The 27,311-nt window shown below is 51.4% G+C and overlaps 2 protein-coding genes across 9 annotated transcripts in view; both read left to right on the top strand.

Annotated features, from left to right (window-relative positions):
- Positions 1-21,770, top strand: part of bltp3b (bridge-like lipid transfer protein family member 3B) — a 55,956-nt gene extending 34,186 nt beyond the window's left edge. For both annotated transcript variants that reach the window (XM_069192834.1, XM_069192835.1), the window contains 12 exons: positions 41-229; positions 532-644; positions 1,676-1,817; positions 3,361-3,554; positions 3,899-5,340; positions 8,540-8,709; positions 9,512-9,678; positions 10,193-10,343; positions 13,537-13,793; positions 15,075-15,183; positions 17,784-17,983; positions 19,815-21,770. In XM_069192834.1, the coding sequence (XP_069048935.1) occupies positions 41-229; positions 532-644; positions 1,676-1,817; positions 3,361-3,554; positions 3,899-5,340; positions 8,540-8,709; positions 9,512-9,678; positions 10,193-10,343; positions 13,537-13,793; positions 15,075-15,183; positions 17,784-17,983; positions 19,815-19,937 (3,257 nt within the window). In that variant the 3' untranslated portion in view covers positions 19,938-21,770. The remainder of the gene's footprint in view (positions 1-40; positions 230-531; positions 645-1,675; positions 1,818-3,360; positions 3,555-3,898; positions 5,341-8,539; positions 8,710-9,511; positions 9,679-10,192; positions 10,344-13,536; positions 13,794-15,074; positions 15,184-17,783; positions 17,984-19,814) is intronic.
- A 2,335-nt stretch (positions 21,771-24,105) lies between these two features.
- anks1b (ankyrin repeat and sterile alpha motif domain containing 1B) overlaps positions 24,106-27,311 on the top strand; it is a 339,546-nt gene continuing 336,340 nt past the window's right edge. For 5 of the 7 annotated variants that reach the window (XR_011190118.1, XM_015351924.2, XM_015351925.2 and 2 more), the window contains exon 1: positions 24,106-24,692. Coding sequence is in view for 5 of the 7 variants with exons in the window: in XM_015351924.2 (XP_015207410.1) it covers positions 24,562-24,692 (131 nt within the window). In the remaining 2 variants the exon portion in view is untranslated. The remainder of the gene's footprint in view (positions 24,693-27,311) is intronic. The other 2 variants (XM_015351926.2, XM_015351927.2) reach the window with 2 other exon arrangements.

Raw genomic sequence — 27,311 nt, 5'->3', positions numbered from 1 at the left:
AAGTCAGCGCGGTCCTGTCCTGTCTCCCTGCTGTGCTCAGGTGAGAGCTGTGCGCACTGGATGCACTACAGTGAGGCGACGAAATCCAGAGAAACCTGGGCCAAGAGCATCCTGGATGAGTTCCGGGCCAATGTGGACATGCTGAAGAACGCCGTGAAAGACCACCGGGTCGCCTCCCAAGCTCCGGCCTCAGCCACATCGCAGGGGTCTCCACAGCACGGCGCCACAGGTTCCTGGCTCTCCTCTGTCCCGACACTACAGAAAGTGCTCCGTGCAAATATTCCTGCAAAGCCTTCCTAATCTTCAGTTCTTATTCATAAAACTATCGTTGCCAGACTTATGGAGAAACTAATTTGCCCCTTAGTCTAAAATGTCATTAACACTTCAAATCAAAACTCGATACAATCAACCTTTTATGGAAGAGCTTAGTATCTTTCTTATCTGTCTTGTTTTGGCTCCGTTTGTTACTTTTCGTGGATGGAAACTAAGACTCTTTTGTAAATGAAGGTTTAAATTGCTTTCTTTCTACAGGAAAGATCTCCACTACTTCAACCAATGCATTCTCCACACCCAGCCAGCAGCCCAAGACCCAATTAATATCCAGCTCCATTGTGCTAAGGATGGCAGACTTCAGTATCTACCAGGTCATTGTTCAGCTTGGTACCTGCTTGTACCTGTTTTTTTATTTCTGCACAGGAAACCTACTTGATAAAGTTGACCTATTTTGAATATGGTGCTCAGTTTGATTCATCACATATATTGGGTTGCAGATATGAGTCATAGCTCAGCAGGTGTGAGCCTGGCCAGTAGCTGGATGGGAGACCTCCTGGGAAAGCTAAGGCTGCTGCTGGGAGAGGCGATAGTGGGGCCAGTAGGGGGCGCTCACCTCACGGTCTGTGTGGGTCCTAATGCCCCATTATAGTGACAGGGACACTACTGTAAAAAGGCGCCATTGTTTTGATGAGATGTAAAATGGAGTCCTGATTCTCTGTGATCATTAAAAATCCCAGGGCATCTCTCAAAAAGAGTAAGGGTAATATTCTGGTGTTCTGACCAAATTTCCACCCGGCCTTTACCAATCATGACCTCCTAATAATCCCCATCTCTGAACTGGCTCCATCACTTTGTTCTCCTCCCCACTGAGAACTGGTGTGTGGGGAGTGTACTGGTGCATCATCCAGGTGGGGCTGCACACTGGTGGTGGTGGAGGGGATCCCCATTACCTGTAAAGCGCTTTGAGTGGAGTGTCCAGAAAAGAGCTGTCTAAGTGTAAGGTATTATTGTGATTAAAAGAAGGGGTTATCTGACGTTTGTGTGCTCTGGCAGTAAGATAAAGCTAGGAGATTTGATTCTGATCTTATAAGTCTACTGTACGTAATTCCATCTGAGGAGCTCAAATAGAGTTTACCTGTCCTTGGGTGCATCTTTTCAGATTAATGGGCTGTTTATGGTAGTTAGGTTGCTCTGATTCTGATTTGGAATCAGTTGAATTGAAGGAATATTAAACGTCTGTACTCATTATAAAGTGATCACTCTTGGGCAGTTCTTCCGGAGTCGGGTCTGGGTCTGGGCTGTGCCAGGACTTCCCCTGCACTGCACCAGAACAGTAACAGCTGCCTAACTTATCGTATTTGTGAAATGCACGTTTCTTATCATCCTTGTTTTAATGTGTTAGGTGTCCACCGCGGAGCAGCATCGTTCAGTCCCCAAAGCCATGGTCTCTTGCAACAAGAGGACTCTCTACCTTCCCCAGGAAATGCCAGCCGTTCATCTGGAATTCACAGAGTACTACTTTCCCGACGGAAAGGACTACCCGAGTGAGTGCCCAGTGTAGGGGTCACTGCGCAGTCCAGTGGAGGTTTGACACGAGTTTGTGATAAAAGTGGCCATATCAACTGGACATTGGGAGAAGACACACATCCCCCATAGTGTCCTGAGCTCCAGCAGTGTTGCAGACGGTTTTATAGTTTTTTATAGCATAGGGGTTTTATGGTCGCCCTATGTTATCACCATGAATGGGTTTGTAAGAGTGACCACCATCAGCCCTATTGGGTCATAGGAAATATTTCCTCTCATGGCCCAGTGGCTTTTCCTGATGATGTTCTTCCCACCTTTCAGCTATTCCTGAGGTGCCATCTACAGGACGTATCGCAGTGACACTGCGATACGTCTGTTTACAGTGCATTCAAGCCAGGTCAGGAGTACTGACCCCAGGTCAGAGTCAGATTTCTGTACCTGCAAGGCTTTTCCTCAGAATTCACGCAGATCTGTTCTTGATGCATGTAGTGCCGACCTGTCCCCCTTTTAGGGGGATTCTGACTTGGAGGTGTCCGATCATAATCCCAAAGACGGGAGCTTCACACGGTTGGCTCCTCAGTCAAAGACTTCCAGTGTCAGAATCTGCAGTTCCTGTCGTGCTGTGTAGGGTTACTACTGCAACAACACATCATCAGTGGGGTAAAACGAACCTTGATCATCAAACTAATGCATCATGAGTCAATTGAAGTGCTCTGACCATTTGTAGTAACATTGCCAGCATAACAGGACTAGTGCATCATAGTTTAGCACAAATAATGAGTGCTGATTATTCTATGTTGATTTATAGCTTAAGTTATTAGGGAAAAAAGGCAAACCACAATTTGGTTAAAATCATATCTTTGCTGTCACATCTGTACTAGCAGTGGTGATGTACTGTACTCATATGCAGGGAAGTATAATAATAAAGCTGTGAAAATCCCAATCTAATTTCACAGCTTTATTATTATTCCATTTGCTTGATGCTTTGATCCAAAGTGACTTCTGTTTGTACCCATACAATATGTACTGCTGAGCAGTTCATTTCACCGGAGCAGTCTTGAGCAATGTACAGGACTCCAGGGGACACCAGCAGCTCCCCACCTGAGCCCCCCCAGTCTCAAGACCTGAGCCCTGAACACTTCTCCACTCTGCTGTCTTAACGTGTGAGAGAAATGGAACAAAGGCACACCTGCTAAATACAAACCTCGCCAAGACTTCAACTTTCCCTCTCTCGCTATGCCTCAGTGCTCAGGGGTTCAGTCCCTAAGAGTGTCAGAGAGCCACCTTCCCTGAGCGCATTCAGGTCGAGACTCAAAAGCCCCCTTCTTCAGGAAGGCTGCCCCTTGCTTCCTCCTCCGTACTCCCAACCCTTGTTTTCCAGTTGTGCTAGTTTTGGTACCTCTTCTCCTTGTTCCCTCTTTTTCTTACTGGAAAGCGCTTTGAGACGTAACTGTGAAAGGTGCTGTGTGGAGTGACGTTTACAAGCAGCAGCAGTAGTGGTGTTGGGGGGGTTATTCAATGTGAAGCGCTCCTGGTGTCTGAGGTCTCCCTCGCTCTCTGCAGTCCCCTGCCCCAACCTGTACGTGCAGCTCAACGCCCTGCAGCTGGTGCTGGACGGCCGGAGCCTGGTGTGGCTGAACCAGTTCGCGCTGGACCTGCGGCAGAGCCTGGAGCAGTTCATGGCCCTGTACAAGCTGGACGACCACGAGAAGCCCGACGAGCACGTGGACTTCAGAGTGGACGGGCTGATGCTGAAGGTGCGCCGGGCTTCACCAGGGGGCGTCCAGTCGAGATCCAGCTGCCCCGTTGCTGGAGCTGAACTAAACATCGCCTTTCTTAGGACACAATATCCTTGTAGAGGCGCAAAAGCATTTTGTAAAAGTTGATATGAAAGCAAACATTTAGAATGCAATAGGAATTTTGGTTCTCAATAGTCCCTTTTTTTGGGTGGGAGAGAGAGATTGGCTGTGTTGTGCTACATTGCAGGTTCATCCGGACTTTAAATCTATTCGGTTGTTCCCCCTTAAGTTATGTTCATTAAGCCTCATCGCTGCTTTTTTTTCCCCCCACTTCATCCGTGTCGTTCTTGTCCTTCTCCCAGCTGATCGTTCCCTTGGAGAAGGAGCTGAAGGGCCACCCAGACCTCCCGCGCTCCATCTCCGTCCAGACCTCGGAAATGGTCGCCACCAACACCAGGCACTCCTCCAAGTGCACGCGCTCCAGCCTGGAGGCCGTGCTGCAGGATTTCAAGGAGCAGGAGTTCTTCAGCAGCGCCTTCACGAGCTTCCCCAAAAGGCCGGACAGCTTCAGCGTCCTGCACCCGGTGTTCCAGAGGCACGCCCACGAGCAGGACACGAAGATGCACGACATCTACAGGGGCTTCGTCACGCCCAGCCTGAGCACAAACGCACTGAAGACCTTGGCTGCCACCGACCTGTGGGCTGTGCATTTCTCGCAGTTCTGGGTGGACTACGAAGGGATGAAGAGCGGGAGGGGTCGGCCGGTGCCCTTTGTGGACTCCTTTCCCCTCTCCATCTGGGTGTGCCAGCCTGCCAGGCACGCCCAGAGCCAGGAGCACCTACACGCCCCGTCGGGCATCCCGAAGAGCGAGTCGGCAGAGCTGAGCAGCCGGCTGCAGCGCAAGAAGCTCCTGAAGGATTACTACAGCACGGACTCCGAGCCGGTGACCAACGGCATCAGGAAGCCGCACTCCCTGGACGGCCTTCCCACGTCTTCCCAGTCCGCCCCCTCTCCCGGGGAGGCGGGCGTCCACGTCCTGGTGCACGTCCAGAAGCACCTGAGCCTGCAGGTCAGCCACTACCAGTACCTGTTCCTGCTGCGCCTCCAGCAGTCCCTCCGGACCCTGCAGCAGACCCTGCAGGGGGACCTGGAGCCGGCGGCCGGGACGCACAGGGGCCAGGGCGACGTCTGCGTGGGGCTGCTGCTGAAAAGCGCCGAGGTGGCCCTGCTGCTTCACCCGGTTCCCGAGGCCGAGACGGGGGGCAAGTTCCCCGGGTCCGACCACGTCAGCCCCGTAGACTCCGACACCTCCCCTTCCGAGAGCCGGGCGCAGCCGGGGCCCGGGGGCGAGGCTCTGGCGTGCGCCGGGAAGGGGGCGGGGGCGGCTCTCCAGAGCTCGTCCTCGGTCGACGACTTGCTGTGCCACCGGGGCGGGGGGGCGGCGGCACCCGGGCCGGCGCCGCTGCAGCCCACTCCGGGCTGCGGCACCAGGAGCTGCTCCGAGGGGTCGGACGGGGAGGACGGCTCAGGAGCCGCGGCCGGGGACTCGGAGGACGCCTGCGGGGGTCCCGGCGACCCCCTTTCGGTCGGCGATCGCACCCACGAGGAGCAGGACAGCCTGGCCGCCGGGCGAGCGCCCCAGAACGAGCTCCTGGGTGCTGCAGACGGGAGGCTGAGGGCGGGAGACTCGGGAGACTCTCCATGCGACACCGGTGCCTCCAGAGCCGAGGCGGCCTTGCCCTCCAGAGACTGCAACGGCAGCAGAGAGAGACCGGGGACCAGGATGCCTCAGTCGATGTCGAGGTACTGAAAGGGTCCTTGTTTCTGCCGACGCTGCAGAGTGTTTGCCGGCGGCCACAGCCGTGTGTGGCGATCAAGGCACAGGTCAGGTATCCCAGGGTTTGACATCAGCCTGCAGCTTGCTTAAAGCTCTTATCTTGTGCGTTTCAAATTAAGCTCCTTAAGACTGGGAGGCTGGAAGTGAGCTACGTTTGTTTTTGACTTGACCTATTAAGTGCCCTTTAAATTTACAGACGCCTGTTGTATAGTTAGTAAACTTTCGGGAATAACTGAAAGGTGGGATAACCTGATTAGAAATTGCCACCGTGCCATGTGCAGAAATATTTTGGATAGTTTTATTGCAAATGCACTGATCACTTCTAAACACCTGTTCCTGGTGAGAACAGAAAGTGACTGGGGCTGTACGTAGCTATAGATCTTTATGAAACGCCGCTTGGATTCAGAGCGCTGCAAGGGATTCACTTGCGTCTTCTTAAGCGTTTTCTGGGAAAATGGCCTTTTTCATAATGAATTAAAACTTTTCGAAACCTTCGCTGAACTGCGCCGTGGCATCTTGCATCCTCTGGTGTCTTCTGCTTTTTCATCCATCCGAGCCTTTCGTGACTTCATTGAACCCGGAACCATGCTGCGTCATCGGCTCGGTTACCCTCGCGAGGATTCCCTGTTCTTTCCGTGTTGCGGATGTCAACTAACGCACGACGCGTTATGCTGTGCTTGCTCCATCTATGGAAATAGTTTAGATAGCCTGGTGAAGAGCACTTCAGTCCAGTTTGTTTAATATAAGGGCACAGCTGCAAAGAAACCTCCTGAAGGCCCCTTGACCCAGAGTCATTACGTGGTTCTTCACCTTCTGTGGCCCTGAGAACGATGTCTTTATTCGTACTGGCAATCTGCAGACAGTTTTCATTCCATTCTGGGGAGGAAAATCCCATTTTCCGCGGTGAAGAAAGGATACTATTGGTCGCTAGTATGTGATCAGTTTGTTGATCGTGTCCTGCTGGGTGTGAGCTTTGAAAACATGGCAGGGTAGCTTGTTCCCAGCTCCTACAGCCGTGCAGGGTAGCGCTCAGTGGAGAGTGTACATCTGCTGTATTCGTTAAAGGCTCAGAATCAGGTCCTCTCTGTTCATACCCTGCGGTGATGTCAAAGCCTGTCCTGGGCACTTCAGACGCAAACATGTTTTGGCTGAGCGGCGAGGGGCTGATGAGCGCCGACAGGGCCTGTCTGGACAGTAATGTGCGGAGTCTGTGTCCTGGCACATCCTGCAGCCCAAGACCACTCCGCAGAAATCGGATGGGTTTGGACCTCAGGCGCAGAGATCGGATAACTAAAGGGTTCAGAACGAGGACTAAAATGGTCTTCTACAGGTTGTGCCTGCGGCCAGTCCCTTGGTACGTACCAATCGCTGTCAAACAATTGACCCGTCGTAAGGTGTTCAGCATCGTTCACAATGCCGAGGACGTAATTCTGAAGAGGGTTTTGTATAAATAAAGGCCTGTATCATAGTCCAGCTGGAATGTAGATGGAGGAAATGTTTGTGACTATGTGGTGGTCCCTTCACTGCAGAGAAGCACCTCTGTACTATACTCTTGCACACTGAATTGGTATAGGAAAATGACTGATTCAGGAAGATTCAGAAGTTTCAGTTTATATGTTAGTGCCTTCAGGATTTTTTTTAGCCTTTTCCCACGTTATTTGTACAGTCATCTCCTTCACACTTTCCCACGCCTTGGCTCTGACGCCCCTCTCGAGCTGCCCAGCGCAGAGCCGGGCAGATGGGTGGCAGACGGACAGCCGAAGGAGGTCCTCCAGCCTCACCGGTCAGCCGCAGGCCTGTGTCCGGCGCCAGGAAGGCCCCACCGTGTGTGGACAAGTGGCTGTGCTGCTGTGTCTGTCCTCAGTCCGGCCCCGTCTGCTGCTGTCGGTCAGCGTCGCTGGCATCAGAGATTTTTAGAATGATAAGCTTTTTCGTAACTGACAGTGCTTCTTTAGCAGTTCGTGTTCATTAAGTGTGTAGTCTCCACTCCTCTGTCCTTTGGTTGCCGTTTCGCTGTGTTCATTCTGGAGAAGCCCACTGGGTTGACGTTGTCGATGTCTTCAAAGATCTTGAACACAGCTGGGTCTCGGCATTAGCATTCAGTGGCGCAGTGCAGGGAACTTAATTTGAACTTAATTTCCTTCGGCCTGTCAGTGGGCATTTCTGGACCAGGTACATGTCTGGTCACCTACTGCACAATAAAAACTCAGAGTGTTTGGCTTTAAAACTGTTTGCCTCCTAACGACCTGGAGATGTAAGAGGCATGCACTTGAACTTGGCCTGCGTCAAGATAAGAGCGCTGATCATGTTAAAAGCCATGCAATAGATATAAACTGTAACATTTAGAAAAGAACACTGCAGGTACTCCTCAACATATTTAAGTCCGACTTTTCATGAGCGCTTGCGTGCGGCCTCAGTCCTGTCTGGAACGATGTCCACCTCGTGTGCAATGTTGCTCCTCTTGTCAGAGCTGAAAACCAGCCAGCGCTGGGCATTAAGATACAGTGTGTGAAGTCGTGTTCTGCAAAGCCCTTTGCCTGAATTCATCTTTGTTATTAGACTAGCGTGGTGGGTGTCCCTTGAGTGGGGGGGTCAAGGCAGGCTTGTGGGGTTTTACTGCCCTGAATTAACAGGAGCCCCCTGTCACAGAGAGGGGCTCAGAGAGGTCTTGCTCACCAGCGCCCCCTGGGATAAAAGGCAGGCGAGGCTGAAGGACAGTACTGTGTAGTGCACAGTGATAACAACATTGTATAAGTGCAGGAATGGCAGTTTTATGTGTGAAGGTATTGTATCTGAGTGGGTTCTGCCTTACATTAAGTTCTCTTGGCTGTCACGGGGAGCACCCTACTGTATTTTTCTCAGCGCATTAACTAAGACCTGATTCCGACATCAGTGTTTTTTACAAGGCCGGACAGCAGAACCAGCAGTGTGTCAGTCCGGGCAGTCACTGTGTTTAATGAGCCAGGCTTCCATCGAGGCTGACGCTGTTTAACCACTGGTGTCTCCCCGCGGGACAGCTGGGCCAGGGCCAGGGTCAGGGTGAGGCGACATTTGTCAACAAATTTATGGACCCAAAGGACGTTTTAAACCTTTATGACGGATTAGAAAAGACCGCTTTCAGCAGTGCGCTGCAATAGAGAAGGTGTTTGTCGTTGTGTTTTGAAGCGGGAGGCTCATGAAAGAGAGATCGCAGTCCAGCTTCTCGGTGTCCTACAAGACCCTGAAGAAAAGCCCGTCCCTGCGGTCGCTGGACAACATCTCCATCGACAGCAGCCTGCTGGAGGAGAACATGCTGGAGAGCGACAGCAGCGACGGCTTTCTGCTCGCGGAGAGAGGTAAGGCCCCCGCGGCCCGGGGTTCGAGGGGCGGGGGGCTCTCAGTGTCGCGCTCGGAGACACTCCAGTATTGGTCTTGAGAAGATGAGGTTTCCGTATCTTCTTGGCAGAAAAGAGGAGGCCAAACAGCTGCCTGGTGGGTTTGTTTGTTGACATTTGCATGTTGCTGCTCAGTGTGAAAATAGAGGTGACTGTGGGCTAATTGGGCTAATTGGCTGATTGTGACTGACGTGGGGGTCTGCTTTACCTTAACATGCATGTAGACTCTTTCCCGCAGGTTCCACTAGGTGGCAGTAGATCCATTAAAACTCTTCCACAGCAGAACTGTGGAGATTCAGGAAATGCTGTCGACTTCTCTGGTCCTCTGCTGATGTGCTGTGTAGCCGATTCTTCATAGAGCACGCCAGCAAGCGTAATATTTTAGTACAACGTTTGATTTTTCCAGTAAGGACAATGAAAAAAGCAGCAAATGCAGGTTAATATCTTAGTGTTGTGAAGAAAGTACTTTTTACTTGCCCAGGTACTATAACTAGCAGTGTTTTAGCCCTGCATATTTTCACTGTATTTTTATTAGGAGGAATGTGTTTGTTATAAAGTATAAAAAAGAATATGTTTGGGAAAGGAGTCTAGAAAAGAGAAACTGAGAAAATGCTTTGTTTGTGGTGAGCTTGGTTGGCTGATGTGTAGAAGAGACATGCTTTCAGCACGGACGTTGTGTCTCGAGATGTTTAATCAATATAGACGAGGCCTTGATTGCAGCAAGTGGTTTAATTAAAGGAAAACGTCGAACTTCTTGCCACAGATGGGCTTTCTGACGACGCGTCGGTGGCGGGCTTCAGAGACGCCTCAAGCGAGCAGAGCCCCGCGGAGAGCGCGAACGAGGCCCTGGGCCCGGAGCACGAGCGGGGAGAGTCGCCCGACGCCGTCAGTGCCGCCTCCCAGAGCGCAGAGGAGAGCTCCCCGGACCTGGTAACGCGCCCCTCAGCCCTTCCTGCGACTTGACTCGGTCCCGCAGTAAAGAGTGTGTGTCTGCAGCTTCCTGTCTGTCTTTCTAGTACCTGCTGTGTAGATACAAGAGTGGCTCTGTGTTGGGGGTCGGAGAGCTGGAGCCAACAGACAGGTGCCTGAGATTTCAGTTGATGGTTCGGCACAGAGAATTGATTCAGCGGGGCTGGCGCTGGCTGGAAGTAACGCCCCTGTGTTTGGGCACAGGGCAGCAGAGTTTCGCTCTGTATGTTACTTCAATTGCATTTGACTCGGTGAGACTCCTCACTTCACGTATAAGGACACCTATACTGTGAGATGCACCTCAGTAGGTGGTCTATAGGTCAAATGCTGCTCACTTAAAACTGAACTTTATAATCTTGTCTATTCAGTGCTCGTCCAAGATCCCAGCGTTCCCAGTGTAAGGTGCAACCTGTTGTTCCACTTGCCTGTTGGCTCTTCAGCTCAGGGCCTTTTCCGTGTCCTCGTCCCGTTCAAGGTGTCGGTGGTGGTGTTTAAGATATTTGGTGCCAACTGCGGCCTGGACATCAAGGGGGAGAGCCTGGCCGTGTACCTGGAGGTCAGCGAGCTGGTGACCAGTCAGCTGGGGAACGTGAGCATCCGGCAGTACCTCAGCAACCGCAGCCTGGGTAGGAACCGGCCGCGGGAATCGGGGTTTATCTGGATCCTGAGCTTTTCGGGATTCTCTGTGCCTTTAATCCCAAGATCCTACAGGAGCTCCAAAGCTTTTGAAGAGCCCATAGTCTCAGCTGTAAAATGCAATTCCCTACACGTGTACAAATGTCTTCGTTTTGAAACTTAGTTTTGACATGGTGCCTTGAATTGCATCTGTTTTACCATTTAAACTGCTGTCCACCAAATATCGTGTGATAACAGGGTTGTTTAAGACCGGCATATGATGTAGACCTCTCTCTGTCAGGGGGTGTCCACCTTGCGGTCTTTATGGGTCCTAATGCCCCAGTATGGTGACAGGGACACTATACTGTAAAAAGGTGCCGTCCTTCATATGAGATGTAAAACTGAGGTCCTGACTCTCTGTGCGTTTCTTGAAAAAGAGTAAGGGGGCTACTCTGGTGTCCTGGCCAAATTTCCTCCTGACCTTTACCAATTCATGGCCTCCTAATAATCCCCATCTCTGAACTGGCTTCATCACTCTGCTCTCCTCCCCACTGAGAGCTGGTGTGTGGGGAGCGGACTGGCGCACTCTGGCTGCCGGTGCATCATCCAGGTGGGGCTGCACTCTGGTGGTGGTGGAGGGGATCCCCATTACCTGTTTGAGTGGAGTGTCCAGAAAAGTGATATAGAAATGTAAGGAATTATTGCGATTAAAAGAAGGGCTTATCTGATGTTTATGAACGAAGATGCTCTGGCAATAAGATAGGAGATGGGAATTCTGATCTTCTAAGTCTACTTTATTCTTATTCTTTTTCTATTACTTGTCATAGTCCTTGGTTGTCTTTTTGGAAGCAGCCACGGGTGTCTTTGTATTCCCTCAAGCCTTTGTGTGAAGAAGAGCCTCCTCTGTCTCAGCTGTGAATACGCCATTTCTCTGGGGTCCTTCCAGAGTTCGAAGGTCCATTCAGGAGGTTTGGGAGACTTGGTTCAGGTCTCCTCAGTGTCTTTTCTGTTCAAGACTAAGGCATTTCATTTTCTTGTACCTCTGTGTGTAAGATGTTCCTTTAAGCTAAGGATACATCTAGGCTTTCCTATCTGAACTGATCCCAGCGGAATTCCAGTTCTGTTTTTAATGTAATGCGGTGATCACAATTGGGGTCTTGCTAGTGCATTTCTATCTTAACCTTCCTTTTATTGTATGATCGGCATTGTTAATTGGTTTGATAATCATACCAAAGTCTACATCTTTAATATTAGAACAGTTGCAGCGAGGGCTTGGTAGTTAGCAGCTAATTGAACCAAGGATCTCATCCATGTGTTTCTTGAGAAAAGCCAGGCCTTGGTCTCCAGCTACATGCCTGGGCAGCTTGTTCCACACTCCCACAACCCACAATAAAGTTAGGAGGAGCATCAGTCTTAAAATAGTTCCCTGAAGTACTGTTAATTACTGACATTAACAAGTGCTTGCATCACCTCAATTTGAGTGTTTATTTGTACCTTTTTCCTGTCCATTAACCTGTTCTTAATCCCCATACTGTACATGTTTTATAACCTTAATTGTAAAAAGAGCAGGACTTATTGGTCTTTTCCATTCAGTTGTCACATGTTTTAATGTATAGGCTCTTTATTAGCAGTTGTCCGCTCGGTGGATATGACCACTGCCTCGAGAGGCTGCCAGAAGAGTTGAGTTAATGGGCAAGGAAGGGCATTTCTTCATTTCTGACGTGCCATTGGTAGAATGTCAATATTGGAACTGTTGCCTGAGCATTAAATTGCCCCATTAGTGAGCGCTGATTGAACACAGGTGATGAGCTGATCAAATCTGCGGAGCCTTGTGAAAGTCAAGAAGGAAGAGCACAGAAAAAACAGTATGTCCCCTTATCATGAGAATACCTGTGTGTCACTGGTGTGTTGGAGGCTGGACTATAGTGCCTTCAGAAAGTATTCAACCCCCCAACACCATAGAGTATACAACAGTTTAAGGGGGAAAATATTATTTTATCGTGTAACAAAAATGTATAAAATCTCTTTACTGAAGTATTCACCTCCTGAGTCCTGAGTGCTGTGTAGAATCGCTTTTTGCAGCCGTTAGAGATCTGAATCTTCTTGGGTGTTTCTGCATCAGCTTTGCACATCTGGATTTGGGGATTTTCACACATGCATCTTTGCAGATCGTCATAAGATGATGCTGCCACCATCGTGCCTCATGGTGGGGATGGTGTTGCAGTGATGTTCACTTTGCACCAGAAAACAGAGACATTCAAGCAGAGAAAGTTCAGGTTCAGGCGAGCTCCATGTTGTTCACCAGCGACAAAGTGATGTTTGTGGTTGAATTTTAGGTCTGATTTCATGAGAGCTAATATAATTCTGATGGTCATGATAGATTGATGGACGTACTTGTGGAAGACAATTGTTTAAATCGGTCTGGCCTCCCAGACAATTGACTCCTTCAAATATCCAAGTTTGAAGATTAATAGTAGCAGTCAGTAAAGACAGCATTTTTGTTCATTGCCATACATTAATGTTAATACTTTTTAACAGCAGATGCACAAAAGCAGCTTATGGTACTTTTCCACAATAGGAGAAACAAGGTTGATAGATAGCACCTGATTGCACCTGAGTTGCTCCGTGTGATTCAGTAGCCTTTCTTGCCATCCAGAGTGACCTTCGCTGTGCTGCTGCCCTTCACAAGCCTCCCGTTTGGCAGAAGTTAATTAAAATGCCAATCCCAAGCCATTCCCATTCACCGCTGCGCTTTTCTCCACTTGCGGGCGTCGGAGGCGTGAGGGGGAGATGAGACATTTTGTGTTAAAGAAAAAAAGGGAATTATTTTTATGAATTGAATTTGTACATTTTACCTAGTATGAAAATCAAGAGCAGGTTTGTAATGAAAGCCATAAACGGGGAGGCTCCTCATGCTTATTAATATTATTGTTATTATTATTATTATTATTATTATTATTGTTATTATTATTATTATCTTATTATTAATAAAGAATAGAAGAGCTAGCACTTTCTGTTGGAATTCCTTTACTAGAAATTGCAACGTACTGCATCTTAAATCCTGTTTTCGTTCTGTTGGGGTTTATTTTACATGTTGTCCAGCGTGCTGCTGATGTAACTGGCAGGTTTGCTATTGCGGGCCTTTTGTGTTGCTGGACGTGCTTCCCGAGCCCCACTGAAAAGACGTGTGGCTGTGTCTCGCAGGGGCAGGTGCTGCCACAGACCCCCGGCGCAGGAAGTCCACCCCGGAGGTCAGGCTGCGCCTGGACAGCGGGCCGAGCACCGCGGCCTGCTCCCCGCTGGCGGCCCAGAACGGCTTTCTGCAGTGCGAGATCAGTCGGGTCAGCTCCGACTTCCTGCTGTCCTCCATCAGGAACCTGGGCCGGCTCGTCGAGGACAGCTCCGCCTCCCAGGTGCTTCCTATGAAGGTCACCATTTCTGACACCCGGATTAACCTGAAGGTGAGTGAAGCACACAGTTGCCCCTTTGTTGCAGCTTTTTAACCCAGTAAATGTTCACTTCATACAAATGTCCGACGTGTGCTGCAGCACTGCTACAGTTAAATAGCTTTTGAGCAGTCAAATGAGAATTTTAATTTGGGAAAAAAAAAGTTGTTATAGCCAGTCTCCCTCTTTATTTAAGATACAGGAACAATTTTGATTATTTTCAATTACATCTCAAATTGAAGTACAATAGATAGGGAGGTTAAGGTGTATTTTCCTCCACATCGCAGGGTGACTTAAGTGTGTGCATTTTAATTTCTCCAGTGCATGTTCCATCCCCTGCAGGCTCTCTTTCAGGAAAACCCAGTTCAAGAGAACACCAGTCTTGTTGTGGGAAATGCTGGCGTTATTTTTATCCTCCTGACCGTGGAAGGGATTTTTCTGTACCTCCTGAGAGAATGTTGTGAAAGCGAGGCTGCTATTATTGCTGTCTTTATCCTCTTCCAAAAAGAAATCCATTTCACTGAGACCCTGTGGAATGATATTCAAAAGGAATAAATCCGGCTTTCTTTACAATAGGGGCTTGCTGGTGCTGTTTTTACAAATTCCATTACCATCAATGAAAAGAGAGTCCTGCAAGCACAGCCTCATTGAATAAAGGGAGGAGAGTATGGCGCTGTGCAGCCTATCTGCCTTTTATGGCAGCTGAAAATTGCACGGCAGATTTTAGCCTGAAGTCCTCCTGGTTCTCGCAGAGCTGTGTGTGAGAAAGCAGTGGGAGGCTTATAAACAAGAACTCTTCGCTGTACTCTGCTGTTCTTTGAAGCACTTTGGTGGTTATACGGGACACCAAGCCGAAACCGAATTATAAAAGGTGCTCCTCACTAAAACTTCAGTGCATTATAATTGTGAGGCACCTCCCATGCGTGAAGCCCCTAGTTTGCGGTTTTTCCCCCCGTTCTCTAAGCAGCTGAAGGTGATAACATGCCCAGGCATTGGGCTGACTTTCGGAAGGAGTGCATTTGCGGGTTCGAGGCAGCAGAGCCCCGTTTGCGCTGGGGAGGGGAAGTTTGAAGGGCGCCCCCTGCAGGCCCCTGGCCGCACGGTGCCGTCGAGCCCGGGAGGAAGGCCTTGCTGCAGGGCCCAGTGTGGCGCTGCTTTCAGCCCTGTGGTTCCTCAGGCTCGCCGAGATGGGCTTCTTTTTCCCGCCATTGTCGGAATGAGACGTGCCAGGGGTTAGGAGACTGCACCGGGGGAGAGAGGCCCCTACTGAGATGTGTGCAACTTTTCTCCTCGCAGGACGACGGCCCCCGCGGGAACGCCTCGGACCCGGAGCCCTCGCCGATTGCGGTGCACCTCGACCGGCTGCTCATTCACAGGAGAGACGATGGCTCCTTCTCTGTCGGAGGTAGGCCTGTCCTGTGAGTGGGGCCCACTGGCACCAAGAAGGCAGCAACAATACAAGCACACGATGAATACCCACATTAAGATAACAAAAATATATATTCTTTTAGTCTGTGGTCCGAAATCACCTTGCCTGTCAAAAATGCATGTATTTCACGCTATCTTGCACTGTGGCAAACCAGCTTAAGCAAGAGCTCCAGGCCTCCAGTCTTTGTAAACAGCTACACAGTGGGTTTTCATTAGGCTATCGATTAGATTAGTGGTGCCGGGTATTTTCTGCACATGCATGTAGTTAAATTTGTTTGGTTTTTAAAGGGTGTGCATGATGCAGTTTGGTGGCTGGGGATATTTGAGTGCTGTCTTTTTCTGGTAAATCCCGGACATTAATTCTCTCGGCCACCATGAGGTCTTGTAAGCGCAGACGGATGGGATTTCCCGGGTTGGGGTAGGGTCATTCACATCCTTTTATCATGCTTTTTTCTGATCATGATCTTGAATGTTAGTCTGATTCTTTCCTCCATCTTTCCGTTCTGTGTAACGGTTTCTATGATCACAGTGAACTAGAGACGAACCAGACTACAACTCCCAAGACTGCATCCTGGACGAGATGCCAGTCTGTTGCAGGATACACACACACCTGGGGCACTTTAGAAACACAATTTACCTAGACGGCATGTCTTTGAACTGTGGGAGGAAACTGGAGAGCTGCCTGTGACTACATGGGCTGACATGCAAACTCCACACACAAGGCACGGTGGTAGTCTGGCTTAGGGGAGACACCCGTGGTTCCGGTGGGGACCACACCGGTGCCCCCCCACCTTCCCAGGGAGGCAGAGAGCTGCCGGCACCAGGAAAGGTACTTGGCGTTCAGGAGTGTCTCCGGAAGAGCTGGGGTTACTGCTATAAGCAGCAATGTGCTAAAGCAAGGCAGTGGACAGATACTGGGGAGTGAGAGGGCAGTACTGAGAGGGCCATGGAGACGGTACAGGGAAACGCTCAAGCTGCGTACTTCTCCAGGCCGTCCCACAGCCGTGAAGGTGTGTGGGGAGCTGCCTTCTTGCTTCCTGCACCGAACCATAGCTCCGGGGCCCAGCCGTGGTGGTGACCAGGCCGCTGAGAGCTGAGTGCTCCACACTGACAGCTCCTTTCCCCTCCGCCAGCCAGCCCACTACAGGAGGTGAACCAGGAGCCTGTCTCTGGGGGTAGCAAGGGTGAATCAGCAGGTGGCGCTAGTGAGAGGGGGAACTCCTGACTGATGGAAGGGCTGCAGCTGTGGGAGAAGAGACTCCCACAGGGGCCTGAGACTGACGGAAATCCGCACAGAGGGAGTGTTTCCCCTTCCCCTGTAGACCTGGAGCCGCGAGTGGAGTCCTTCTCTGTGGGCTGGAGAGAGAGGAGCTGGGAGAGGGGAAGGAGGTCAGCCCAGTGGCTCAGGGAGAAGCAGAGCATCGAGGGGAAAGCCCAGCAGGTCACATCCAGCGTAGAAGAGTTACCCAAGCCTTAATGATTCGTTCTTCCGGGTCTAGCTGCAGGTCCTCTTCATCACGAACCAGCAGCCTGAGTGGGAGCAGAATCAGGGCGTGAATGGAGATATACCTCCAAGCAGCCTATCAGTGGTGGCCCTGCTGCACAACCCAGGTGATCGTACTCGAACCAGGGACACCGGCGGTGAGACGGCAGTGCTTAACTTCCTTGGGAAGTGAAAGGCAGAGAGGGCCGTATTCACAGCAGGGATCGGCCTTGGAGGAACTGACCTGGGCCTGCCTTGCCCAGCTTCTGGAACTGGTTCTGACCTGTTTCCAAGGACGTGCTGCAGCCTAGCCTGCGAGCGAGGCGTGTTCTACAATCTCGGCCGAGGCGACTGCCACGGTATCTACTCTCTTCTCTGGGCACCGAATCGCACGGTGGAGATGCGATTCAGTTCATAGACATTGCTTCTCGCGCCACAGCCTTTTCATTTTTGGAAACTGGTGCTCACTAAAGCACAGGAAAGATGTCTTTGTCTTTAGCTGGTGGCGATGAGGACGGCTTGCAGCCCTTCACCAAACTGCCAGCGTTCATTTGTTGCGCTCTTGACAGTTGTCATGCCTGCCGTAAATTGCTGCAGTTCAGCTGGAAATGAGTCTCCCTGCCCCATTAGAGTATCCCCCGTTGTCACACTTGAGCCCGAGATACGAGGTAGCTGAGATACGAGGTAGCTATAGGCTGAAAACAGAACTGCAGGGAAAGAAGCTGTTGAAATGTGAGCCTCTTCCGTTGTGATTGAATGCTCGGTCGTGTAATGCGCAATGGTAATGTGCGCGTGGTGGTTAGGAGATGAAATTGTGAGGTCGCGCAGGCTGGATGTAGTGGTGGCCTCCGAGCGCTCGCCTGGTCCGCGGAGCCGGCGTGTACGAGGGGCTCCTCGAGTCCCGGCCGACGGCCTCGCGCCCCTCCCATCGGAGTCGCTCCCGGTTCCCAGGCCTCCGCCCTCCCGCCGAGCGGCTTCTGGGAAGCAGACGGGTGTCTTTCAGCTGGAATCTGGAGGGACTCGTGAGCCAAGACCCGTGGCTTGGCGGTGGGGACCTGTCCCGTTCTCACGCGGCGCGTTTCTCGGCCCTGCAGCAGCGGACGAGCCCCCCGGGCCAGGAGAGCCGGAAGCGAGGAGCGGAGGACGGAAGTTGGGGGATGTTCCCAAGGTCCCCTGGGTCCCCTGCAGGTCCCAGGCCACTCAGACGACCCCGGACAAGCCCGACCCTACGGCCGCTCCACACGACCGGATGCCGGGCAGCGCCGCCGACGCCACGGCTCTCGGCACAGAGCAGGTGAGCAGAGCGCCGCCCTGCAGGAGGCTCGCAATAGCCCTGGACTGATCTGCTCCGAGCGCCCCATGAGTCAGCGTTTACTACTGCGCTACCTTAACGTGCCACACAGGTATTTCCGCCCGCTCAATGGCGATTACGAAAAGCAGCTGTTCGGTTTCATCCGGTCACTTTACGGGTGGTGTTGATTCCTCTTATCAGGAGAGAGCGTGGTCATCTTTAACGCAGCGTCGGTCTTGTGTGAGCGTGGGCCTTAGTGTCTTAGAAGTGTTGGAATAAACGGGGTCTGTGTGAAAATAAAATGTGAAAGAAAATACAACTGTAGTTGCAAGCTGTTGGTTGCCTGTTTTTAAACCAGTTTCCGCTTCCTTGTGTGGGATTTGGAATCATTTTATATTTGCTTGTCGAGTATTTCCCTTGACTTCCCCTGGTCAGTCCATTGGGCACGCTGGCTGCTGCTGGCACTAATACCGTACGAACAGAATTACTTTCAAAGCACGCTTTATGACTCAAACGAACAAAAACTGAGAATTTTAGAGTACAAACTTGTGGGGGGCAAATAAATAGCAGATTAGGTGCAGTGACACGGAGACTGCTCTAATATATAGTCGGCTGAATCGGTTAAGCACATAATCCTTTCCACATACTCGGTGTGTTATGTGAAACCTCTGCTTTTAGAAGAAAGAAGTGTCAACATTTTAAGATCTTTGAAAGAGATTTGGGGTTCTGTCATGTGCTGAAACACCTGATGGCTAATTGAAAATGTGTAAGACGAAGCGTTCCAGGAAACTCTGCTCATTCTCCAGCCTCCCTCCCTGTTTATCTCGGTTGTATTTTTTTAACTTGTTCTTCTGCCCACACTACTGCCTCTGAATTACTCCTGCCAGAACTCTGCCTGCCTGGAGGAGACCCAGTGTGTGATGTAAAGTTGATAATGTGCAACAGCAAACACTTTTTACCTAACACGAATCCATTAAATAAAATCTATTTTTTCAATGAAAACATGCATTCATTATTCATACGAGTGCCCTACTTCTGTTGCCAGGAAACGTTGATGCTGAAGAAAACAGAGAAGCAAGAGACGTACCTAAATACACGTTTGCATTAAAGAGGCTTAATTAAAATGGTGAAAACCAACCCATTAGAAGAAGTAACAAATCACAGGTGTTCAGTAATTAGAAATGCAGAGGCTAAAGCTTTGCTCTCCACGCTGGGGTGATTAAAGAAAGATTTCAGTCTCAGTCACCTGTCACTACAGCTCATTCCTTACTGATTCTAAAGTGACTTCAGACGCCAGGCCTGTGTCTGTCTGGAGCTGGGTTGCAACATACGTGTTCAGTTGTGCTCTTTTTAAACAGTCACAGTTTAATTTGTGGAAGACGGCATGTCTGTGCATCTCCCTTGGTTTTGTGTGACCTGGAGCTTTCTGGTTTACCATGCTTTTCTTGAGGTCCACTGTGCAAAAAGTGGTGGCAGTTGAATTGTACAGGTCTCACTGTAGCCTGCAGACACAGCCATCACTTTCACTGGTCTTGTCTGTGAGGGTCTGTACCCAGAGAGTGGTGGGAGTGGGGAACGAGTCCATGCACAAACATGAGCCTGAAGCCAGTACTCTGGCTTTTTTCAAGAAACAGCTGGATGACAGTTAGCTAATTAGCTAATTCGGATTAGTTACTTGCTGCCAAATGGACTGGATCAGCTGAATAAGCTCCACTCATTTGTAACCTGTCTTATGTTTGTACAGTATGTTCCCCGTGCGTCATGGGGTCGTCTTGTGTTTTTGTGTTTCTTCTGTTCTGCCGTGTTCTTATTGGAACGTCCGCTGCTGTTTCAGCTCATGGAAGAGAACGAGTGTCTGAAGCTGGAGCTTTCCAAAGCCAAAATGGCTCTCGCCGAAGCTCAGATGGAGAAGGACAGCTTGCTCCATAAAATCAAACGCATGGGCACCGGCAGCTAATCCCGGCTGGACGTGGCTCCCGGGAGCACCGAGGAGAGGAGACGCCGCCGCCGTCTTCCTGGAGAAGCCACAGGGGAGCCGGCAGCCCGCCTGGCAGCAGGAGGCAAGCGCAGCGCCGGGCGACGCTTGTGCAGAGAGCGCGCGCGGTTCATTCCGAAGAAACCTGTTCTCTGTATGTTGTTGTTACTTTGGTTGTTTTTGAATAAAGTTTTGCAGTAAAACTGCTACCTGGACAGCTGGGCATGGAAAAGGCTGCTTCGGGCTTGGGGATTGCCAGCGTCAGGCCAGAGACTGCACTGTACTGTACTACATCTCCTCATGTATTTAATACTGAAAAAGTATTTAGTTCATGAATGGTCTTTTAACCAATGTATTAAAGTGGAACTTTTGTGCAAGAGTGTTTTATAAAGAGATTTTTGATTGTCAGGCAGTGTTTGTCAGGGTTTTGCTGCTTTGAAGACAAAATTGATCATGTCGTTATAACAGGCATTTCATGACATTATTACACTATACTGCATTAAGATTAACAATAGTCTAAGACCTGGACTGTCTCCTATTTTTCTAAGTGTATATAGTCGTTCATAGATTTACCCACATAGTAATTTTTTTAATTATGCAATTGTAAATAACACTCCTGCGATGAAGGAGAATTCTGTAGATGACAGATTAGGCTTGAGTTGCCTCGTGTCTTATTTCAGTTTTTGTATGTATATATTTCTGTATTTTTTTCTGAGGGAGGAGATTCATGTGCACTTTTTCTTTCTCAATCTTTGCCCCTGTTTGTGCAGACTGACCGCTTGTTTCAGACCAGCTTTGCCTACTGCAAAGGACAACAAAATGTTGGAAGCTGCTGGAATACGTTTGGGTCTTTTAGGAAATATTTGTTTTCACTCGCACAATGATAAAAAGTTCCATGTTTACAAAGACTCCCATAACTTGTATGTAGAAATAATTTTAATAGTGCCTGATCTCTTCTGTTTCTTACTACAGCTGCTCGAAACACTTGTTGAAGGTTATCACAGGCATTGCCTCGGAAAACACAACTGTGAAATTTACTGGTGCTTGTGTGTATGCGTGTGTGACAAAGTGCCCACACTGGGACGATGGTACGGATCATCCCAGGTGTCCCCAGATTTACTGTGATGCTTCCGGACAGCGGCTTGGAATAAAGAGCCACACCACATTCGGAGCTGTCCGTGTTTCTGAGCAGACTTCACTCGGGTGCGTCTGATGAGTGTAGCTGTGGTTCATCATTTTCATTTCAAATGCATGCGTCTCTGATTGGAGTTCCGTTTTGGGGACAGGGCAGTGAGAGGCCAGGCTCGAGCCTGATAGTTTTTTAGCTGTTTGTTCAAAACTGATCTGTCTGGCGGCAACTGTAGTGTTTAAAAGATGAAAGATGAAATCCCGTTGCTGAAGCCTAAACACACCTGGTAAATGTGAAGGCAAAAGCTATTTCCATCTCGACCAGAATGTTATCACGTAAAACTTCCTGAGTGCCTCACTTATATGGGGGGAATTTTAATGGGGTCTTTCCCTGCTTTTCACGTAAACCCAAATTTCAATGAATGTCTGCTCAAAAAATAACACTTCTGAGCTTTATTTTGTATTTTTCTCTTCAATGGACATTATTAAAACATCACATTTTGTGAGACCACGAAACTTGAGAAATGCGATTGTACAACAGCGAGAGAGGCCTTTCATCTGTGCTCTGTGTCCTGAGTCCTGTCCCTTTCTGTTTGGCTGGCCTCCTGGCGAGATTTAGAACAACAATAATATGTAAAGGTCTGTTAAAGCTGCTTCAATGCTGTAAAATAAAGGGGGTTAAAATTGTGTGTAGGGTGCATTGTTTTTCTTACATTTTTTTTAAATTCAGTTTACTTCTCTTCAGGTAATACCCTGCAGAAAGTGTTTTTAAGTTTTGCTGTAAGAAAAAATTCAACTGCTGTCCACAGCTACAGCCAAAATACGGCTTCCGAGCTTCCCCACGAGTCCTGTAGAGGAGCGCTCATTGAGCACTGCAGAAGGAATGTGCGCTGTTTCTCCGGCCCACGTGTACGAGGTGTTTCTGCCCCCTCCGTCTCACCGGGGCGTGCAGCGATCCTTCCCGTGCATCCGCCAGCGCGGAGCACAGCAGCGAGGCAGCCATCTTTGACACCGGCACAGTGACATCTATGGGCGCAGATGAGTAACGCGCTTCTGAGCGAGGTCTCTTTGTTACGGGCATTGCGTAACCAGAGGAGGCCCTCGGAGTGGCCAGCGCAGCGTGATCGCCCCTGTAGCTCACTGCTCCCCTGCTCCCTGACTGATGGTCCATATGTGAACCATCCTGCCCTCCAGGCGGTCCAGAGGAGTATTAAGCTGTGTCTGGTTGCACTCAGTGCTGTTCCCCAGTGTCCCACTGGGAATCAGGAGTCTCGCCTGCGTCCTGTTGTTTTCGCCTGCCACACCTCTGTATTGAAAGCCGTCGATTTATTCAGACAGCCTCTTTGATCTCCCCTGTTTGTCGTTCCTTCGGGACAACGGGTCACCTCAGAGGTGGGGCAGCAGGTGGCAGATGGAAGGCCCTCGTTCCCCAGCCCAGCGCATGGCTCTCCAGCCCTCCCTCTACTACAGCTCGTGCTCACTGATAATAATGATAATGTAATAATGATAATGTTTCTTTATTAGCCCTATACAATTTCTTGCATTAGGAATTCGTCTTTTCGCAGACCCCAGCTTTTCTCCATTGAGACACAGACAGGGAGAGAAGCTGGGGGTCAGAGCGCAGGGTCTGCCATTGTACGGCGCCCCTGGAGCAGCTGGGGTGAAGGGCCTTGCTCAGGGGCCCAGTGGAGTAGGATTCCTCTGCCGGCCGCGGGATTTGAACCGGCAACCTTCCAGCCACAGGCGCAGATCCTGAGCCACAGAGCCACCGCTCCGCAATCCTGTGCCCTGCCACACACCTGCCTGCCCCTGGGCTCTCCACCACTCCCCCTCCGCAGCGGTTTTCAGCTTTCCTGTAAAAAGTCAGCAGCCCTTCGCTCTCAGACGCCAGGCGCTGCACGGACACGAGACCTGCCGCCCTCTTCCAAACGGATCTGTATTCCGCGGCCGTCTCGAGCTGCCAGTGGGCCTTGAGGAGAATTGGCAGTGGCTCTTTGCCACCCCGAAGTGCAGGTGCTCCGTCCCCAGAGCCCTGCGGCTGCGAACAGAGGGCCCCTTCAGGAGGAGAGGAGGAGCCGAGGCCGGAAGGGAGCTGGGGGACACAGGGAGGGGGCGTGCGGAGGACAGGGGAGCCCGCCAGCCGGACACCGGACACCTGTCCGAGGTGAGGGAGGCGGGAGCGCTCGCCTGCGACACGGGGCCAGAGACGCCGCTCTTGAACCGCCCTGAATCTCCGGAGTCTCAGCTCACATTCTGTCCCCGGAAAGGGGCCCCGCCGCGGGGGAGGACAGAACTCGTGGGCAGCCAGGGCGCCACCTGTTGCTCCTGGGGGCTCTCCCGAGAACCCGTCCCCGCAGCTCGGGGGCGAGGGGGCGGCAGGAGACCCGTCCTCCCAGCGGCCCCGCTGGCGCGGCCCGGCCCGGCCCGGCCCGAGGAGGAGCACCATGGGATGTGTGCCTGCCTGGCAATGCCAGGGTCCCTGCTGCCCATTCCGCCGTCACGTGGGGGCTGGAAGTCATCGCGGGGCGCGTCAGTTCTCCTGGGAAGACACGTTCGTGGGGTGTCGCATAATAAAAAAACGACAATCACTGCTTTTTAAGCAGGGAGTCCCTTTCCTGCCATAGACTGAAGTCCCCCTCTCATTGTGCGCAGGGCTTTGTGCACGGAGCGGTCCCGTCACCGTGTGCTGTCTTTGCCCTCTGTGATAAACGCTCCAAATACTAAAATTTCGTCTTCGTGTTCCGTGGGTGATAATTACTGCCCCGTTCGGCGATGGTCTTCCACCCTCCCCAGCCCTATAAGCCCCTCTAAAACTAACAAAGAAAAATGACACGCGTGGGGGAAACCGTCGCTATTTGTTTCAGCCTCATCAGCAACAATAGAAAGGGGGCTTTTCGCCTTGTTTTGCGATGATACACGCCCAAAGCTGCCGAGCGCTATCCCCCGGCCGAGAGAGGGGAGGGGGGCGGCAGCGAGTAGCGGGGAAAGGAGGAGGAGGAGGAGGAGGGAGGAGGAGAGAGAGAGAGAGACGGGAGCGGAGGGATGGGAGGCTCGCTGGCGAAGCGGCACACCGAAGCGAGCTGAAACAGCGTGAATGTGGATGTGTGCGGGAGAGAGGGGGGTGCGTGCGTGTGTGTGGACGCGCCAGCCAGGAGCAAAGCAGGAGAGAGGAGCTTGTGACAGTCCGACTGGGCAGTGTTTCCAGGCAACCGGAGCGGCGGACGGCTTGCTATCCCCCACCTCCCCCCTGCTCGCCCCGGTCCGGCGATCCGGTCCACCGGGCTGGCTCTGCGCTAGCTCCGGCGTGCGGTGGTGTCCGAGCGGCGCTCGCTCCACCATGCAGTAGGAGTCTGCGCAGGGCTCCCCGCCCGGGGCTGGAATTGGATATACACGCTCGGCACTGAAGAGAGGTCTCTTTTTATTTTTATTCTTTTTTTTTTTTTTGGCCGTCCTCCCCGCGCTCACTCACCTCGCCGGCATGGGGAAAGAGCAGGAGCTGCTGGAGGCAGCTCGCACGGGGAATGTGGCTCTGGTTGAGAAATTACTGAGTGGCAAAAAGGGATTACTGGGCACCGCGTCCGGATCCATACCGCTCCCGAGTTTGCTGAGGTATGTAAACACGGGCGAAGTATTTCTGCTCTTCTTGCTTCGTGCCGCGGTCCGGCTAGGCGGGGGGGTATGGGGTGGCTGATCGGAGAGGAGCCAAGAGCTTGCGTGTATTTTAATACCTCTCCGTAAGGAATTTAAGCTGAGTGGAACAAAAAAAAAAAAAAGGAACTGACAAAGCGTGGTACAAAGCCAGGCGCGACTTGGGCTTTAAAGTTGTCCGGCGATAAAACAGGTCGATTTGACAAATTGCGTTAACAAACTGCAAGTCTAATGTGTGTCTTGTACTGATGGTTAGAGATTAATGAGGCAGCCGAGCGACTTTCTAGCACAGAACTTATGAATAATAAGCCTTTCGCTAATTGGCCAAACAATTAATTACAGCGTAGTACAGTACATGACTTGCCGTGTCCCTCTCCTCTCCTCGCCGGGAGTCGAGGTTTGAAGTTTTCAGTGGCTTCCCAGAGGAGAAGCAATAACAGTTAAAGGCGAATTAAAAGGGCACGTTTTATTAACGATCTGAAATTCAGGCAGGTTCCGGGTGTCTAAAAAACACTCTTGTAGAGCAGAGCCTTTCTGGTGTAAGTGCACAGGGTGATGCACATCAAGTCTGGAAAGTTTTGACGCGGTGCAGTGGTTAGGTTGTGTACAGTATATTTCCCCTTTTTTCAGTAAAAAAAAAAATCCTTCTAGGACAGTATTGGACCGGCTACAGCAGGCTCACCGGGTCTTTGACAAGCTGTGTGGCTTTGGTGGGGTGCGTGGGCCAGGCGTGACGACGGTCTCGCAGCAGAGCATCCCGAACTCTTCCACCCGGCTGTGACAGCTCTGGCGGCAGCCCGGGCGTGTGTGCTGGTGTTTAAGGCCGGGGGGAGGGGCAGGCACTGGGGCCCTCGGTCTGTGCGAGGCCGGTGGGAGGGGGGAGAGGCACCCGAACGGAGGCTGGCTCGGGCAGTCGGGTTACAGCCCCTCCCGGGCTGGCATACCGCTCCCCCCCCGGAACGTGACTGTGGCAACGGCGTAGGGCAGGGCTGTGCAGTCCTGGTCCTGCGTGGCCAGCGTGTCCCCAGGCACCTGCTGGGTTAGCTGCTGGACGGGTGCTCTTTGGGTGCTGGTCCACTGACGAGGACTTGAAAACCTCCAGTGGCCTTCCAGAGCCAGGACTGGACCAGCCCGACTGAGGCACCTCGCTTCCCACGGGCTGCATACCTGCACGCCCTCGGGAAAGCAGGGGCAACCCTTCCTGTCAGCGGACAGACTCAGCTGGGATCCTGCCATCCCTAGAAGCACGTGTCTGTGCATAAGTATCGACCCCAGTTTGTGGTTTCTTAATGTCCGCTGTCAAGTTGCACAGTGTGCTGTTCTTCTGTGTGTCTTGGGTTGAAGCGTCACTGGGGTGTCACGCCCTCTGCAGCCAGAGGGCGCTCCTTCTCTGTCCTGTCCCTAGTTTCCGGTCTGCTGTCCTTCCGGTCCCTCTCTTTCCCTTGGGCTTTATATTTCCGGGTCTTGCACTCTGCCCTCGCTCAGCATTGACGTTCGGATGTCCTGAGACCCGCCTAGCACCAGGGCGCCCCACGTCCGCTCCCTGAGGGCATAGGTTTCTAAACGGCATTCCTGAACTCTTTGCACTAATGAGCCCGGGCCTTTTTCCCGTCTCGCCGCTACGCATATGGGTCTTTTTCCGCTCTCCTGCTCCCCACGGTTAGTCCCTTTGGACGTCCGTGACATGGGGCTGTGTGGCTTTCTGGGATTAGTGCTCTCTGTGCCGGCGGAAGATGGCGCTGTGGCGCCTGTGTGAAAGGTGCATCGCTCCTTCTTCCCCAGCAGGGGTCGCTAACTCCCCCCGGACTCCGTAACGCCGCTGTCGTTGGGTGGGCCGCCTCCTACCCCGGGGGACGGTGTCAGCAGGAGCTGTGTTGGAGTCCGACCCGAGTCCCCGCCGAAGTGTCGCTCAGCGAAATGTGAACGTGGCTCAGCTGTGTCTTTACTTATCGTGCGCTCTATCGCCGGCCTTGGGACACGCGTCCGTTGCCCAGCGAAGGAAAGAGGCAGGCTGTGTGCCCACAGGGGAACTGGGAGCACAGTGTTACTCCTGGGTCGCAGGCCTGAGCCGAGAGCGCGACCCATGGGAGAATGAGGCATCGGGTCGTTTCAGGTCAGTTCGAGCAGGCGCTATGGCCACACGCCTCCGATCTGGGTGAAAATGGACACAACGTGACACAGTCGATTTAATGGAGAGTCCTGGAATTTGAGTGGTCGGTTCCCAGCAGTTCCTGAGATGAGACTCAGGAGAAGGGATGCAGTTCTTTTTTTCACATCTGTGACCGCACGTTGCGTGAAAGAGCTCACGCCTTTTGAAGTACGTTATAGCTGCTCACATTCCCCCTCAGGTTCTCAAATTCTCATATTTAATAGAGGCTAGGTGCATAAGAGAATTTAACAGTGTCAGGTGGCTAAAAATGTGGCATCCACAAAATGATTTCTTTTCCAGAATGAGATCAATGTTCTGACTTTCCCTGTGAATCCTAGTACCTGTGGCCCATTTCTGTGTCACTCATCTGACACTGCTAACCAATAAATCCCTCAATAACCCATTGAGCCTCTATTGAACTGTGACTAGTG

This window comes from Lepisosteus oculatus, chromosome 7, assembly GCF_040954835.1.
Source record: "Lepisosteus oculatus isolate fLepOcu1 chromosome 7, fLepOcu1.hap2, whole genome shotgun sequence".
Classification (NCBI taxonomy): domain Eukaryota; kingdom Metazoa; phylum Chordata; class Actinopteri; order Semionotiformes; family Lepisosteidae; genus Lepisosteus; species Lepisosteus oculatus.
Note: the sequence above shows the minus strand (reverse complement) of the source record. Positions and strands in the feature narration are given on the sequence as shown.